Source organism: Mauremys mutica, chromosome 10 (assembly GCF_020497125.1).
Source record: "Mauremys mutica isolate MM-2020 ecotype Southern chromosome 10, ASM2049712v1, whole genome shotgun sequence".
Taxonomy (NCBI): Eukaryota; Metazoa; Chordata; order Testudines; family Geoemydidae; genus Mauremys; species Mauremys mutica.
The window spans coordinates 64,842,123-64,855,897 of record NC_059081.1 but is presented as its reverse complement, the minus strand read 5'-3'; the positions used below and the strand labels follow the sequence as shown (position 1 = coordinate 64,855,897).

The following is a 13,775-nucleotide window of genomic DNA, read 5'->3' as shown; positions in this document are numbered from 1 at the left end:
CAACCAATCAGCTTAAAGGGAGCTGATTTTCAGCAAGTGCTGGGCCCCCACTTTCTGAAAATGTTGCTCTTTGGGTATCCAAGTTGGGTATCCAAAACTAAGGCAGCATTCAAAAACACACACAGGGAAAATAACTCTTGTCATTATTGGTAGGCCACAACCTCAGCAAAGCAGGTGTCTGATTTCTCCTTCAGCAACTAAAATCTATAATTTAGGAGGTGCCTGATTGCAAACAGATAAACTAAAGAGGATAAACAGATGCAACCACTGATATTTTCCTTGCCAAAATCAACTGCAGTAATAAAAAACTGCATTTTATTTTCCGAACTGGTGGTAATCCTGATTGAGCAGCATAGCGACAAGTTACTGTCGTTATGTAGATAGCAGGAGATTACACGGCTACTGATGTGCACTAATCTACTGATTTATATTATCCTTGATTCCCTTGGATTTACGACAGTTATTTCAGGGAAACCAACTCCTGCCACTGTTAAAGACCATGGAAAGAGTCTCTCTTACTATGTCTGTGTACAGCGCCTAGCACAATGGGGCCTGCGTCTCATTTGGAGCCTCTAGTCCCTATTGCGATACAAATACTAAATACTGATTTGATTAGTCTCAATAATATAAGCAAAGAAATAAAACTTACAGAACAAGCAATTCCAGAAACTCATAAGGCCGGACCTCTCCCTTCTTCACCGGGTCCCTGTTTCTTTGCATCATGCCAATTTCTAGACGTACTTTGCCATGCCACACATCTGTTACAAAATGGACAGAGGTACGTTAAGTGCCTACCCTATAAAAGCATCAGCAACCTAGGATCAACCTTCTTTCAAGCAAGCCCAGTAAAGCTTTGCTTTTCAGAGCAAGGATGCAATACTAACCAGGAAGAGAATCATTCAGCTTTGTTGCTTTAGTGACCCATCTATGTACAGTCAAGAATAATAATTTCTATTAGTAGTAAGGTACCATTAAACATATGCTTCACACGTTGTAATGAGTCCCAAAGTGCCTTATGATGCATTAAGTTCTGGTTGGGTCATACCTTGGCTGATAGAGAAAACAGACATTCACAAGTTAACAGTGTATACATTGCACGGGACATTATCGTGGTTCTCATATAACAATACTGATTATTTGCCTACTATAAAAAATACCAATTGACTAATTTAAGCAATAACCTCAAAAACTGCATGTTTCCTTCAACGTCATCTGGATAATTTACAGAGATCTAAATTAATTATGTTTTAAAATCTCCCATCGCTATAGTCCATTATAATGCATAGTCTCATCTGCAAGGTTGGCCTACCAATAGCAGCTGTACAAATTCAGTGAGCACATCACCACATTAACAGTCCCACACATGCCAAAATTTGCATAAAATAAGCAGTTATCAGCAATTATGGTTTGCCGAGGAAAGATTCTTCAAGGGCCCCCTTACAACTAGTGACAGATGTAATGTTCTCAAGTTTAGGCTCTAATTTATTCCTAGACTGGGCAGAAGCAGAAGGAAAACACATTGTGCATTTTACAAATCAGTTCATTTAGGCACATTAAAGGGGGTGGGGGAGGAGGGAAAGCGCAACGAACGAATACACTCCATGGATCAACTCAGAATTTAACATTCAACAAGTGCGGCAAATAATCAGGCCGACTCACTCACAAGCTGTGCAACTTTTATCATCAAATCCAAACCAGAAGGCACTAAACACTCATACATTACTCAGCTATCCTATTCATTAAGGGTTTAATGACAAACTAGCCTACATGCCTTCCCATGCAGAGCGATGAGGTGCAATCCTTGCCCCCCCCCACCACCACACACACACACTGCCATGCAGCCTACGTGCATTATGGGTAGAGCTTCTGATTTTAGGGTTTAACAGATAAACTCCAGCGAAACACCTCGGATTAAAAACAAACATGAAATAACACCAGAAAGACACTGGAAATGGTTACTTGCACCTAAGGGCTTGTCTACATACAGCAGTAAAGTGGCCTACAGTGATGTGATGTCTAAAGCACATTAATGTGTTGCTCATTAATTGACCATATATACAAGGAGGAAGCCCCCCAAACCCCAGAGTTTTGGACATCTACATAAAACTCAAATATTGCTAAAAATAAGTTCCAAAACAAATGAAAATAATAAATCCAGAAAAACAGAAGCCTGGATTATACGAAACCATGCAGGGCAAACCCAGGTAGGAAGAGAGCTTTAACTGCACCTACCACAGCCCCAGGTAGCGCAGCTAAACTGGTGTGGAGAGGGAAGTAAACTGCATGCAGAAAAGGGCAGATTACCTGCTCCATACAGCAAGGAGGAAGTAGTGACTGAACTGTGAAACTGCTGATCCTCGGCAAAGCACTGCATGGGGCCCCTTACTCGGAGTGGATTGCAAAGTGCCAGTCCAGCCTTGAGGGCTGTATCTTGATGCCCATGGCTGGCAAGAACAAGAGTCATGAGGAGAGAAGATTAATGCTCTGACAGGACAGGGAGCAACAATGGAACCTCTCCTGAAGCCTCAGAGCTGCGTTAGTCCATGTGGCTGTCGGACCAGCTCTGCCCCGAGGGGTGTGGTTGGGTTCGAAACAGTCACCAGAGTCACTGCACCCCAGAGGCTGCAGGGGCACTCGGTGGAGTTGGACTCTATGCTACTCCAGGGCTCGGTGAGGCCTCCTCACACCCTGATTCTTCATTGCCTGTGTAGTGTGACCACACCATTTCTGTATTAAAGGTGCTCAGCCAGTCCCAGTTCCCTCCTCTCAGCTCCTCCATCTCTGCCCTCCCTCCCAGTGACTCCCAGTTCCAGTCTCCTTCCAAAGGCTCTTCATCTAATTTCACTCTCCCCTGCACATCCACCCTGGCGCCTTGCCCCAGTTTGCTTCCCGCACAGCTCCTTGTCAGATCTCGGTGTTCCCCACCAGCCCCTTAGCGAGATGGGGGGGGGGGTCAAACATCCTAAAATGTGGCCAACAACTGCTGTCCAGATTGCAGTGCTCTTAAGACATGGAGATATGACCCGTTAAGGCCAATAATTCGAATGAGCTGGAGACGGGGGGGCCTCATGTTGATGTTACCTCCACCAGTGTAAAGAAAGAGTGATTCCACTCAGCCAAAGCCAGTGTGGAATTGAGATCACAATCTAGCCCCATCTCTGCCATTCCCCTGCAAGGTTCAGTGAGAGTGCCTAGACTCTAGGAAGTGGCCAACATGTCCGGCAGTGGATCCTCCACCATGCGCTGCCCTCACCTGTGGGTACCACCCCCGAAGCTCCCATTGGACACGGTTCCCTGTTCCCAGCCAATGGGAGCTTCAGGGGTGGAGGGTGCCTGCAGGCGAGGGCAGTCCACAGAGCCCTCTGCCCCCCTCTCCTCCAGGGGCTGCAGGGACGTGGTGCTGGCCATTTGCGGGAGCAGCGCGGGGCCAGGACAGGCAGGAACCCCGTCTTAGCCCCACTGCACCATGGGGCTGGCAATCCCGCAGGCCGGATTGAATGCCCTGACGGATCCGGCCATGGGCTGTAGTTTGCCCTCCCGAGGCCTAGAGTACACCCCTTTGGCGAACTTAGATAACAAACAATTTTTAATTCCATAAAGAGCAATAAGAAGCAGCAAGCATGTCTTTGTCTTTTGTAAAAGCACTTACAGTTGTATAAGTGAATACGATGCACCCCGAGAATCCTGACTCTGACAAATTTTTTATCCTTGTCCACTTCAGCAACCTTTAATGCCTGGTCCTTTGCCCCAGAATGAAACACATGGGGATGTGATGTCTTCTCTTGCCTGCTTTCTTTACACAAATGTAGTTCCTCAATAATTGCAAACTCTGGTACAGTCTGTCATCAAAATCCTGGATTCAAACATCCTCAAGTTTTGGGAAACCTCACAACCCCAACCAAAGTTTCTAGCTTAGATCCATCTCCATGGAGAGCCCTTTCAGAAATCACTATGTGGTTGGCAAAGATTTTATTGTTTTCAGCAAGTTTTGATGGTGCTCCTTTTCTATCTGATGCCAAAGGCTAGATACACGTCTGTTCCTTGTCAATGGCAAACTGAAATCACTGCTAACAGAAAGTCATAAAGATCCCATCATGCAGGTAGAAACATCTGAGTTACTGGAAGGGTCAATCATGCCCTGGCTTCTCTTGGAAGCACTGTAGGGGATGGGGGTTGTACACCTGCAGCAGTTGAGTGGAGATGCTCTTCCCACTTGCTGCTGAAAAGTACAGCATCTGCTCTATGCACTTCCAGATGCTGGAAGGTGTTCAAGGGTGTATGTGCTCGCCACACCACCAGGGCTGGTGCAACCATTTAGGCGACCTAGGCAGTCACCTAGGGCACTAGGATTTGGTAGGTGGCATTTTCTTCGGCAGCGACCGCAGCGGCCGGATCTTCGGCCACCCTGCCGGCATTTAGGCGGAGGGAGCTGGGGCAGGGGAGCGCAGGGAGGGCCGCCTGCAGCAAGTAAGGGGGGTGGTGGCATGCAGGGGAACTCCCCGCCCCAGCTCACCCTTGCCCCGCCTGCTCCCTGAGCACGTGGTGGCTGCTTCACTTCTCCCGCCTCCCAGGCTTGCGGCACCAATTAGCTTAGGCACTGCAAGCCTGGGAGGTGGGAGAAGTGAAGCAGTGACGGCATGCTCGGGGTGGAGGCGGAGGAGAGCTGCCGCAGGGGGGGCGCCTCAGGGTGGAGGGGGGAGCTGCTGCGGGGGGGCGCCTTAGGGTAGGGGCTCGGGGAGGTGGAAGTTTCGCCTAGGGTGTGAAACATCCTTGCACCGGCCCTGCACACCACCAGTCTCGTTCCGTGCACCACCTGAGCCTGTGGGGCACTGCTGGGGCAGGGGAGCGCAGGGAGGACCGCCTGCAGCAAGTAAGGGGGCGGGGGTGGCATGCAGGGGAACTCCCCGCCCCAGCTCACCCCTGCCCCGCCTGCTCCCCGAGCACGTGGTGGCTGCTTCACTTCTCCCGCCTCTCAGGCTTGCGGCGCCAATCAGCTGGTTAACCTTGCAGCGAGGGCTGTTAGCAGCAGACTTTGCCCTATAGGGGGTGTGATTTGCAGGAAGTGGAAAGGAAGAGACTCCTTCTGCCCTTTTCCAAGCTGTGAAGTTTACCCATTTAAAGGGCACCAGAATATAGCCCAAAAATGTGTTAATTTCACATGGCTAATCTGAAATGCCCAATCTGTCAGGAGGAGATAGTTGGCTGTAGACTTTACATATTAACATACTATTAACATACTAATCCTACCAAGTAGGCTCTTATGGTCAGAGCTTTAAGGTTCCATTTGACCCATCCACAGTGTTAACAGAGCAGTCAATAAATAAAAAACAGAAGATAGAAAATGTGGACACCTTTCCTGATATCTTTAAAATTTAAACACTGTTTCTGGTACATTCCCTGGAGAGTGTAAAACCATTCAGCTCTAAAGATCTAAGCTGATAAGTGAGATGTATTTGGTGGTTTTGGAAGACTTTCTACATCTATAATTCAAAACCGCTACATATTTCACATTGTTTCTCTTTTCAACACTGCCCTGAGTGAAGTTTTACAAGTGTGAAATACTCCTGTACTGAGACTGTTCTTCCCTCACTCAGGAGATATTAAACAGGAACTTTAATGCTGAAGAAATCGTTCACTTACACCTGGCCTCAGCGTAAATCCATACACACACAAAAAACTACGTCAAGCACTCAAAGGTTAGCAAATATCTGTGCAAGCGTAATTTGGCCCCCAGGTACACATGCATTCTGATACAATCTTTAATTCTACGATCACATACTATCCCCTGGCTTCATTCAATAATGGATAGCGGCAGAAAGTTGGGGAGGTGACATGTGAGTAGGTTTCCCGGGTAATTGCTGACAGCAAAGGGATGGTGAAACTGGGGACTCTTGCGTTCCACTGCAGATCTGAAGGGGAGTGTGCTCTGGTGGGCCCACCCTCTTCTGCCCCATGCCCTCCAACCTGTCCCGGTCCTTTCTCTTCCTGACCCCTGGTTCCTTCTCCCGGTCCCAGTCAGGCTTTTCATCCCAGTCTCTTTGTCAGCTGCTCCTCCTCCCCCCGTCCAGGTTTGCTGTCAGAATCCCAATTCCCCCACTCCCAGTCTCTCCCTACACCCAATTCCAGTCTTCTTGCTCAGCCAGTCCCAGTTCCCCCATCCTGGCTCCTCCGTCTCTGCCCTCCAACCTACTGACTCCCAGTTCCAGTCTCCTTCCAAAGGCTCTTCATCCAATTTCACTCTCCCCTGCACATCCACCCTGGCGTCTTGCCCCAGTTTGCATCCCGCATAGCCCTTCGTCGGATCTTGGTGTCCCCACCAGCCCCTTGGCGCCCAGTCTCACTCCCCTATTTCGCTCACCAGCTCCCAGTCCCCACTCACTCCAAGTCCCAACCTCCCTCCCTCCCACCTCAGGGGATCCCAGCCCCCGTCTCCTTACCCAGAGTCCCAATCAGTTTCTCTCTGCCCTCTAATCTCACCAGACTTCTTGTCCCAATCTACTCCTTTCCTTCCCCCATCTCACTCTTGTCACCGCCGCATTTGACCCAAATGGCTTCCCGCTCCACACTGCCTGGGTGCCAGCAGCAGATCATCGGGAGACAGGCTCTCCAGTCTCAGTTCCTGTGTCCAGCCCCACAACCCAGCCCAAAGCAGCTGGGAGCAAAAATTACAGGAAAAGTCTGGCTTCATCCCTGTGGCCATGGACTGGAGGGAGCATTATCAGTCACTCTGAGAGGATGGCGCATGTGGCATCTGGTTAGCACCAGAGACTGTGGAGGCATGCTGCTTTTTCCAGAGATTTTAGCTGCTAAAATGGAAGAAGTCTCTACTGAGCATGTCAGAACTGAGTTTTTTCAAAGGCTTATCATTTGGCCAAAGTTGGGCAGATTTTCACAATGATGACAGGGTGGCCCAAGCCCTGACACGAAGGCCATTACCTGCCAACTTTCAAGTCTCTGCTCCAAAGCATGTGGGTGCTAGAGCCGGAGGCAGACAGCTGGCTTGGAAAAATTCAGCCCAAATGGTTAAAATTTAGCAGTGTTATAAACGATAAAATCAGGACCTTATAATAGGAAATGTGGGAGAACCTTAATAATCCCCAGCGCTACCAGCCCCACCTCTATATTTCACATCTACTTTTCTGTAACATTTTTGCTAAATACCAAAGGTATTTTTGCTTAAACAAGGTTTTGCTCCCGCCCAGTCCATCACGACCTCTCTGATCTTGCAATAACAACAGATGACAATCTTCCAAAAGTTAAGAGACTGTAATATTGGGAACGTAAGAAAAGAGGTCAAATTCAGGCCTGGAAAAAGAAAGTCACTCCCATTGACTTAAATGGGACTTTGGTCAGGATAAAATTGGTCCTTTATCCAAACTGCCAGATCAAGCCAAAGAAGTAGCTGTGCTATGAGGAAGAAAGCCCTTATTAAAAGATAGCTCCCTTTATCTCTGATGGAAGAGGTAACAGAATGCAGGCTAAAGTTTTCCCTATTTATCCCATCATGACTTCACAATAGCAACACATGCCTTAGCAATAGCCATAGTAACCATCAGGCTTGTTTGTTGCTATTCCGACCTTCAGCTTGTTCAGAAGGCAATGTTTGCTCACTGGTTTGAATACCCAGGATCTTATTATGTCGCCCTTGAAGTGGTAACTTAACCTATCTCAGTGTTCTAAGTGTGAGCATCAGTTACAGTGGAAAGGCTTTTCCTAAAGATGTCCAGATTCTGGATTCACCTGATCTCCTCTGGAAGACTGTTCCATAGCCAGTTCCCCCTGACAAAGAATGCTTTTTCCCCAGCTCTCACATGCTTCGTCCTGAGTGTTCTGAGATCTGCCTTGTCCCAGAAAAGCACAGCTGTGCTCTGGGTCTGTAGATCAAAATCTGATCTTTGATGTAGCTGGAACCTGAGTCATGAATTTGACCTCCAGTTGGCACTGAAAGTGAGTCATGGTACAGGCCATGGTTATATTCAGCACCTCCTTCTTGAGCTTTGTCCTGGCCAGTGTCTGTGTACGGAGACCTGTTCTATTTATTTAGATGGAATAAATGGGCCCAAACACTCAGAGGTGTTAACGTGACCTCGCAACTGTCTGACATTAAACGGTTTTAAGCAACATTTGGGGTTTGGTATACAGAGACCAGGGCTGGCTCCAGGCACCAGCCAACCAAGCATGTGCTTGGGGCGGCCAATTTTGGGGTGGCAGGGGATGCTCTAGGGTTTTTTTTTTTTGGTTCAGCAGGGCGGCGCTCGAGGTTTTTTGTTGTTGTTTTTGTTTCGGCGGTGCTGGGGGGGCTATTTCTGCGGGGCGGCGCTCGGGGGGGTGTTCCGGTGGGGCAGGGCTCTTTTTTTTTGCTTGGGGCAGCAAAAAAGTTAGAGCCAGCCCTGACAGAGACCTCAGCCTGCATGGCAAACACATAATTAATCATCTTTGTAACCTTTTATTGAAGATATAGAAAAGGAGGGGAAATAGTTAAATTATTTGAAATGTAAGGTGTTACGTAAGGCTTTCAGTTTAACAACATCCTTAGTTTTCTTTCCATTTAACTGGGAAAGGGAAGGAAAACCCCCTGCTTCCCAGTCTCTTCGAATGCATTAAAGATGGCAATAACTGTCCTTTTGGGGGAAAAGAGAAGTGATTAGTTGAAATGGGCTGCAGCTGTTACTGTTGCTAAACTTCAGTCCTGTTTCCTAGAAGACAAAACAAGGAGGAAGAGAAAAGAACAGCACAGATAGAAAACGAAGCTTGTGTCTCAGGTGTTGACTTTCACCTGCAACCTCACTGATGGAAAATACACAGGCATAGCATAGGATCTTATCAGTCACTCCAAGACCTGGCAAACTTGTACCAGACTGGGCTGTTTAGAGCATTGCATTTAGTCGTCTCTTTCTGTGTTGCAAAATAGGCACTGTTGGCCGCTAGCTAAGCCAGACTCCTGTTAAACAGAAGGCAAAAGAGAGGGATAGGAAAGAAAAGAAATAAGGTGGGGAAGGAGAACAACATGTAGGAGGCGGGGGAAGGGTTGACAGAGTCTCACATCCCAGATGGCATTCAGGATTTAGCCAGCGGAAGTGATGTCATCTCTAAATCTCACTCTCTCTGGCCCGTTCTGGTCAGGACATCTCTCAGGATTAGGATGAAGGAGGTCTGGGGTCCCAGGAGCCAGTATAATGATAAAGCTTACCCCTTCCCCTTCTTTTGTCTTTCAGTCAGCCAGCACTGTGGTTGCCTTTGCTAATTTTTACCCCTCAAAGTTGCTTTTTGAGGCTCTCCAAAGGGAGTGATGGATGGACTATTCCATCATTGTTTTTTCCACTAACTAGGTTTAATTTCTGATGCACCAGTTTTGGTTCATTGATTTTCAGTCACTCACTTCTCGTTTACCAGACTTGATCTTAATGCAGTCCTTGAAGTATAGGCCAGAGAAAAAGATCTAATGCTAACCTAGTCGTATTGTCTCCCTTTTGTACCTTTTCCCACCTACATTTATTGTTTATAGATTATCGTGACATTTTGTAAAAAGTGAGTGAGAGTTTATAGTTGGGCTCACAATCGGGGTAAATCTGTAGGCCCAATTATCACAACAGACCCCCTGTCCTTTTGGGATTCCACTGTCATGTATTGGAATGGCTGGTTCTTGTGCCCTTCTTGTAGTGGGCCCTATCAGGTGGAACTCATTCCTCGGGCATCTGTCTCAAATCCACCTTTCCGCCTCACTTTTAAATATCACCAGCAAACATTTTCCCTCAAAGCTGTTTTTGGTACGATCACTGCTGATTCCATATTTATTACATGTCTCCCTCCATGTTTATTCTGTACTGGACCCTCTCTACTGGTTCTTTGTGTCTGACACATTAAACAGGTGGTTTAATTGTGCTACAGCACGGTACCCCGTGTACACTGTTGGAGAGAGAGGAGGGCATGTTATAAGTATAATTATTAGTATATGATTTTCTTAGTAGGAAGATTTATACATATATAAGATACATAGACACACACAATTTGCTGTACTGTGAAATTCCTTCCTCAAGGTCCCAATTCAGCAATGCATTTAAGCATATTCTTAAAGTTACACATGTGCTAAAGTACCATTTGTTTGCACTAAGAAGCTCAAATTACATTTGTGTGCCTTCATTTAAATCTACATTCTATGTCTCTCAGTGGTTAGATTAGCATAATTTAAGGGTATTCGTCCTTCAGGGTGAGGGAAAAGAGAAACATGTGACAATGAATAATAGCAGAGGGAGAGCTCAGTTAAGAGAAACAGTGCAAGCAATGGAGGAAAGAGTTTTTCAGCCAAGATTTGAAAAGAGATGAATTTCTGAGGATAAAATTGCTACAGGGAAGATGTTTCATAGGGTGGGGTTTAAAAGGCGGAGGTTCTTATGAAAACAAGGCTGTGGGGAAGAACAAGGAGGAGGCCAGTGTTTGGTGAGGTTAGTAGGGAGATACACAACTTAATGAACAATATTTCCAATCCTGTCTCAATTTACAGCCATCCTGTACCTGTCTCCCCGCTGATCAACATGATCAACTACACAATGCAAAAATTACTTTCTCATTAGTTATATCATTCAGATTTAACAGAGATATTCTGTTACCAAAGAGGCAACTCATTTCAAACAAATGAAGTATTAAAAAAACCCACAAAAACCACACACCCTGTTTAGACTGTTTATTGAATAAAAAAAATTGGCCAAGCATTTAAAAGAGATTTTGGGGTCTCTCACTTTTTGGGATATTGATGCTAACCGCTCACCCTCTCAAAACCAGAGAATATAAAGGTGTACCCTGGAAAAAGAAGAGATCAACAAAAATCACTAGGCACTTTTGAAAATCTCGAGGAGGGTACTAGGTTATGAAGAAAACCAATATTGGTGAAAGGTGACAAATGAACCCATTGATTTCAATGGGACTTAGGTGCCTTTGAGGATCTGGGCCTATGTATATTAAATATGTCAGCATGGGATAGACCAAGAGACCCTACCACAGCTTTATCTTTCTGGGAAGATGGAACAACTTTAGAAATAGTAGGAAAACAACTACTCAAGCAGTATGCTTAGTCACCTTTTACCATCTTGCAAACTGAACGTAACACAGATTGGTGCATCACTGTGAACTTTCTGGCTTCAAAATCTTTCAACCTTTAGGGTAAAAAGAGAAACAAAAAACAAAGCCAACTAGTGGCCAAAGCAAAGAACGTTTACACTCTAGCATGCCGATTTCTACTAAAGAGCAGCTTTGGAAGATCCTTAACATTTCTACTGAATTTCTGCCAGAGGTGGCCCTGTGACAATGCAGAGTCAAAACAAGAACAGCTGCTACAGCTCTCTCTGAGCCATCAATGCCAACTGCTCTGTGTGGAACTTTCCCGGAAAAGGGGCAGGAGAAAGTTTCTCCATCGGGTTAGGATAGCTGACAAGGTTAGGAAAGGGTAAACATGACCACTGTGGTGTGTTGCATGGTAACTACAGATAGGACATTCTCCTAGTACTATGAACCTACTGTTCACTTCAGATCCTGGCCCTAAATTGTCCTGGTTTCTGCATGTTACACAGTAAGAATTCAAAAATGGTTGAAGTCTACATAAGGTGGCTTTCCACTCCCTTTAAATGCAGCACATTCATAGAATCATAGAATCTCAGGGTTGGAAGGGACCTCAGGAGGTCATCTAGTCCAACCCCCTGCTCAAAGCAGGACCAAACCCAACTAAATCATCCCAGCCAGGGCTTTGTCAAGCCTGACCTTAAAAACCTCTAAGGAAGGAAGCTAGTTCCTACAAGCAGCAACAGTTGCGAATTATTTCTCTAGTCAGCTACCTACATATGGAGATTTCTCTAGTTATTGCTGGGTTGCAACACACATCTTGTCTTGGGGTCCTGCTATCAGCCATATTTTCAGACACCTTTTATATTGTCCCCTCAGTCGTCCTGCTAATGTATTTACGTACTGATGTGCACACCATAGCCACACCCCCAGCTTGCTGTTTAAAGGCCACTCTGCAGCGTCTCCTGGGGGCCAGGGAGGACTATTACTGCACTTCCAACACTCATGTTGGAGTATAATTTCCAGGTTTGCCCACCACTTTCCATGCCGGGGCACACATGTGTTCTGATTTTAGCACAGTGATAAGATCTGGCCGGGGGATATTTTGTGAGGTAAATGATGCATTTCACTAAAATGAGATCAAGCAGCAGAGAAAGAAAATGGGAGGAAAGAAAAGGAAGAAAGGGAATGAACTGGCTCTGGCTTCGAGGTGTCCTGTAAATTATTCTGAAAGTGAAAGTTAAGCACTTCCTATGTAATGCTGGGAGAGGACTGAAAGGCTACATTGGCCAATAACAATTTGACCTACGCGGGCAACATTTTATGGGGGGGAGGGGAGGATAAAATAATTCATCCAAAGTTCTAATTTCAAGGAAAATTTTAATTGAATTTTATCGGGGTAGGGGATGTTCAAACAAACAGTAGAACTGGTTGAAATGTTTTGAGTTTCAAAATATGTCATGGAATTATCGCAAAAAAAAAATTCCTACTGATTTTTCAACCAACTCTAATTAGGAGTAATGGGATGGAACTAAGCAAGGGAACATTTAGGATGAGTATCAGGAAAAACTTCCTGAGAGTAAGATCTATTAGGACTGTCGGAAATTTAAAACTGGATTGGAGAAACCACTAATTAATGAATGCAGGGAACAATTCTGCATTGCCAAGCCTCAGTGGTCTTTTCCTTCTCTACCTTCTCTGATCCTAGAATCCCCCACAAGGTAAAGGGAGATAAACAGAGCAGAGAAAGAAAGCAGCTACCATCATTTAACATCCAGAGCAGTACAAGTGCAACAGGTGGATGGAACAATTATGTTCTCATACGGCACTTGACACAGATGGTTACCAGGCTGTCAACTCCATTGTGTTTGCATTTGGGTACATCATGTGTCATTGAGACTCGCTGAAGTTATCTAACGGCCCTCTAGGCTTCATCTGATGGTTTCCTCTGCAGGGCCTCTATTCTCTCCCACTGGAAATCATCCAAATCTTTGGAGATTTAAATATGTTTGCTTGTTTTTTACTAAGGACATAAGAAGACCATAGACAGACAGAAAGATAGATATGAAAAGCAGGTTGGGGTTTTTGTTTGGATTGTTGGGCTTTTTTGAGTGTTAGAATTTCAATATTTCAAATTTTCAAATTTGAAATACAAAAAATTGGGAACTTTCATGATACAATTTTCATGAAACTATTTCCATTTATTTTACCATCTGGTTGAAACACACTTTGAATTTGAAATGTCAAACAATTGAAATGTAAGAGAAAAAAGGGGGAAATTTTAAAAATACATCTCTTCAGAGTGCTCTGATAATAATTCCCAGATGAATGGCAAGACATTTAAAAATGTTTGTATGTGAAACATTGTGAAGCCAGGGTTTATCTTTTTGGGCTAATTTCAGCTACATGATTGGCCACAACAGGTACTCAGCAGTCTCAGAAGTCACTCATTCCATCAAGGCAACACATCTGCACCACTGCCTCGCTCTTACAGAGCACTTTTAATCCAGAGATCTGAAAGCACTTTACTATGCAGGTCCTATCTTTTACATATGGGGAAACTGAGGTACAGAGACAGGAAGTGACCTGCACAACATTGACAGAGCCAAGACTATAACTCATCTCTCTCGGATCCCAGTCTAGTGCACTATCCGCTGTGGCCCACTAAGTTTCTGCACCATTCACATGCATGGAAAACTGCAGTGTCATATAAAAGTTTACCA

The 13,775-nt window shown here is 45.4% G+C and overlaps 1 protein-coding gene across 4 annotated transcripts in view; it reads right to left on the bottom strand.

Moving 5' to 3' along the window:
* Positions 1–13,775, bottom strand: part of LOC123378274 — a 208,266-nt gene that overhangs the window by 152,082 nt on the left and 42,409 nt on the right. For all 4 annotated transcript variants that reach the window (XM_045031861.1, XM_045031859.1, XM_045031858.1 and 1 more), the window contains exon 2: positions 650–758. In XM_045031861.1, the coding sequence (XP_044887796.1) occupies positions 650–723 (74 nt within the window). In that variant the 5' untranslated portion in view covers positions 724–758. The remainder of the gene's footprint in view (positions 1–649; positions 759–13,775) is intronic.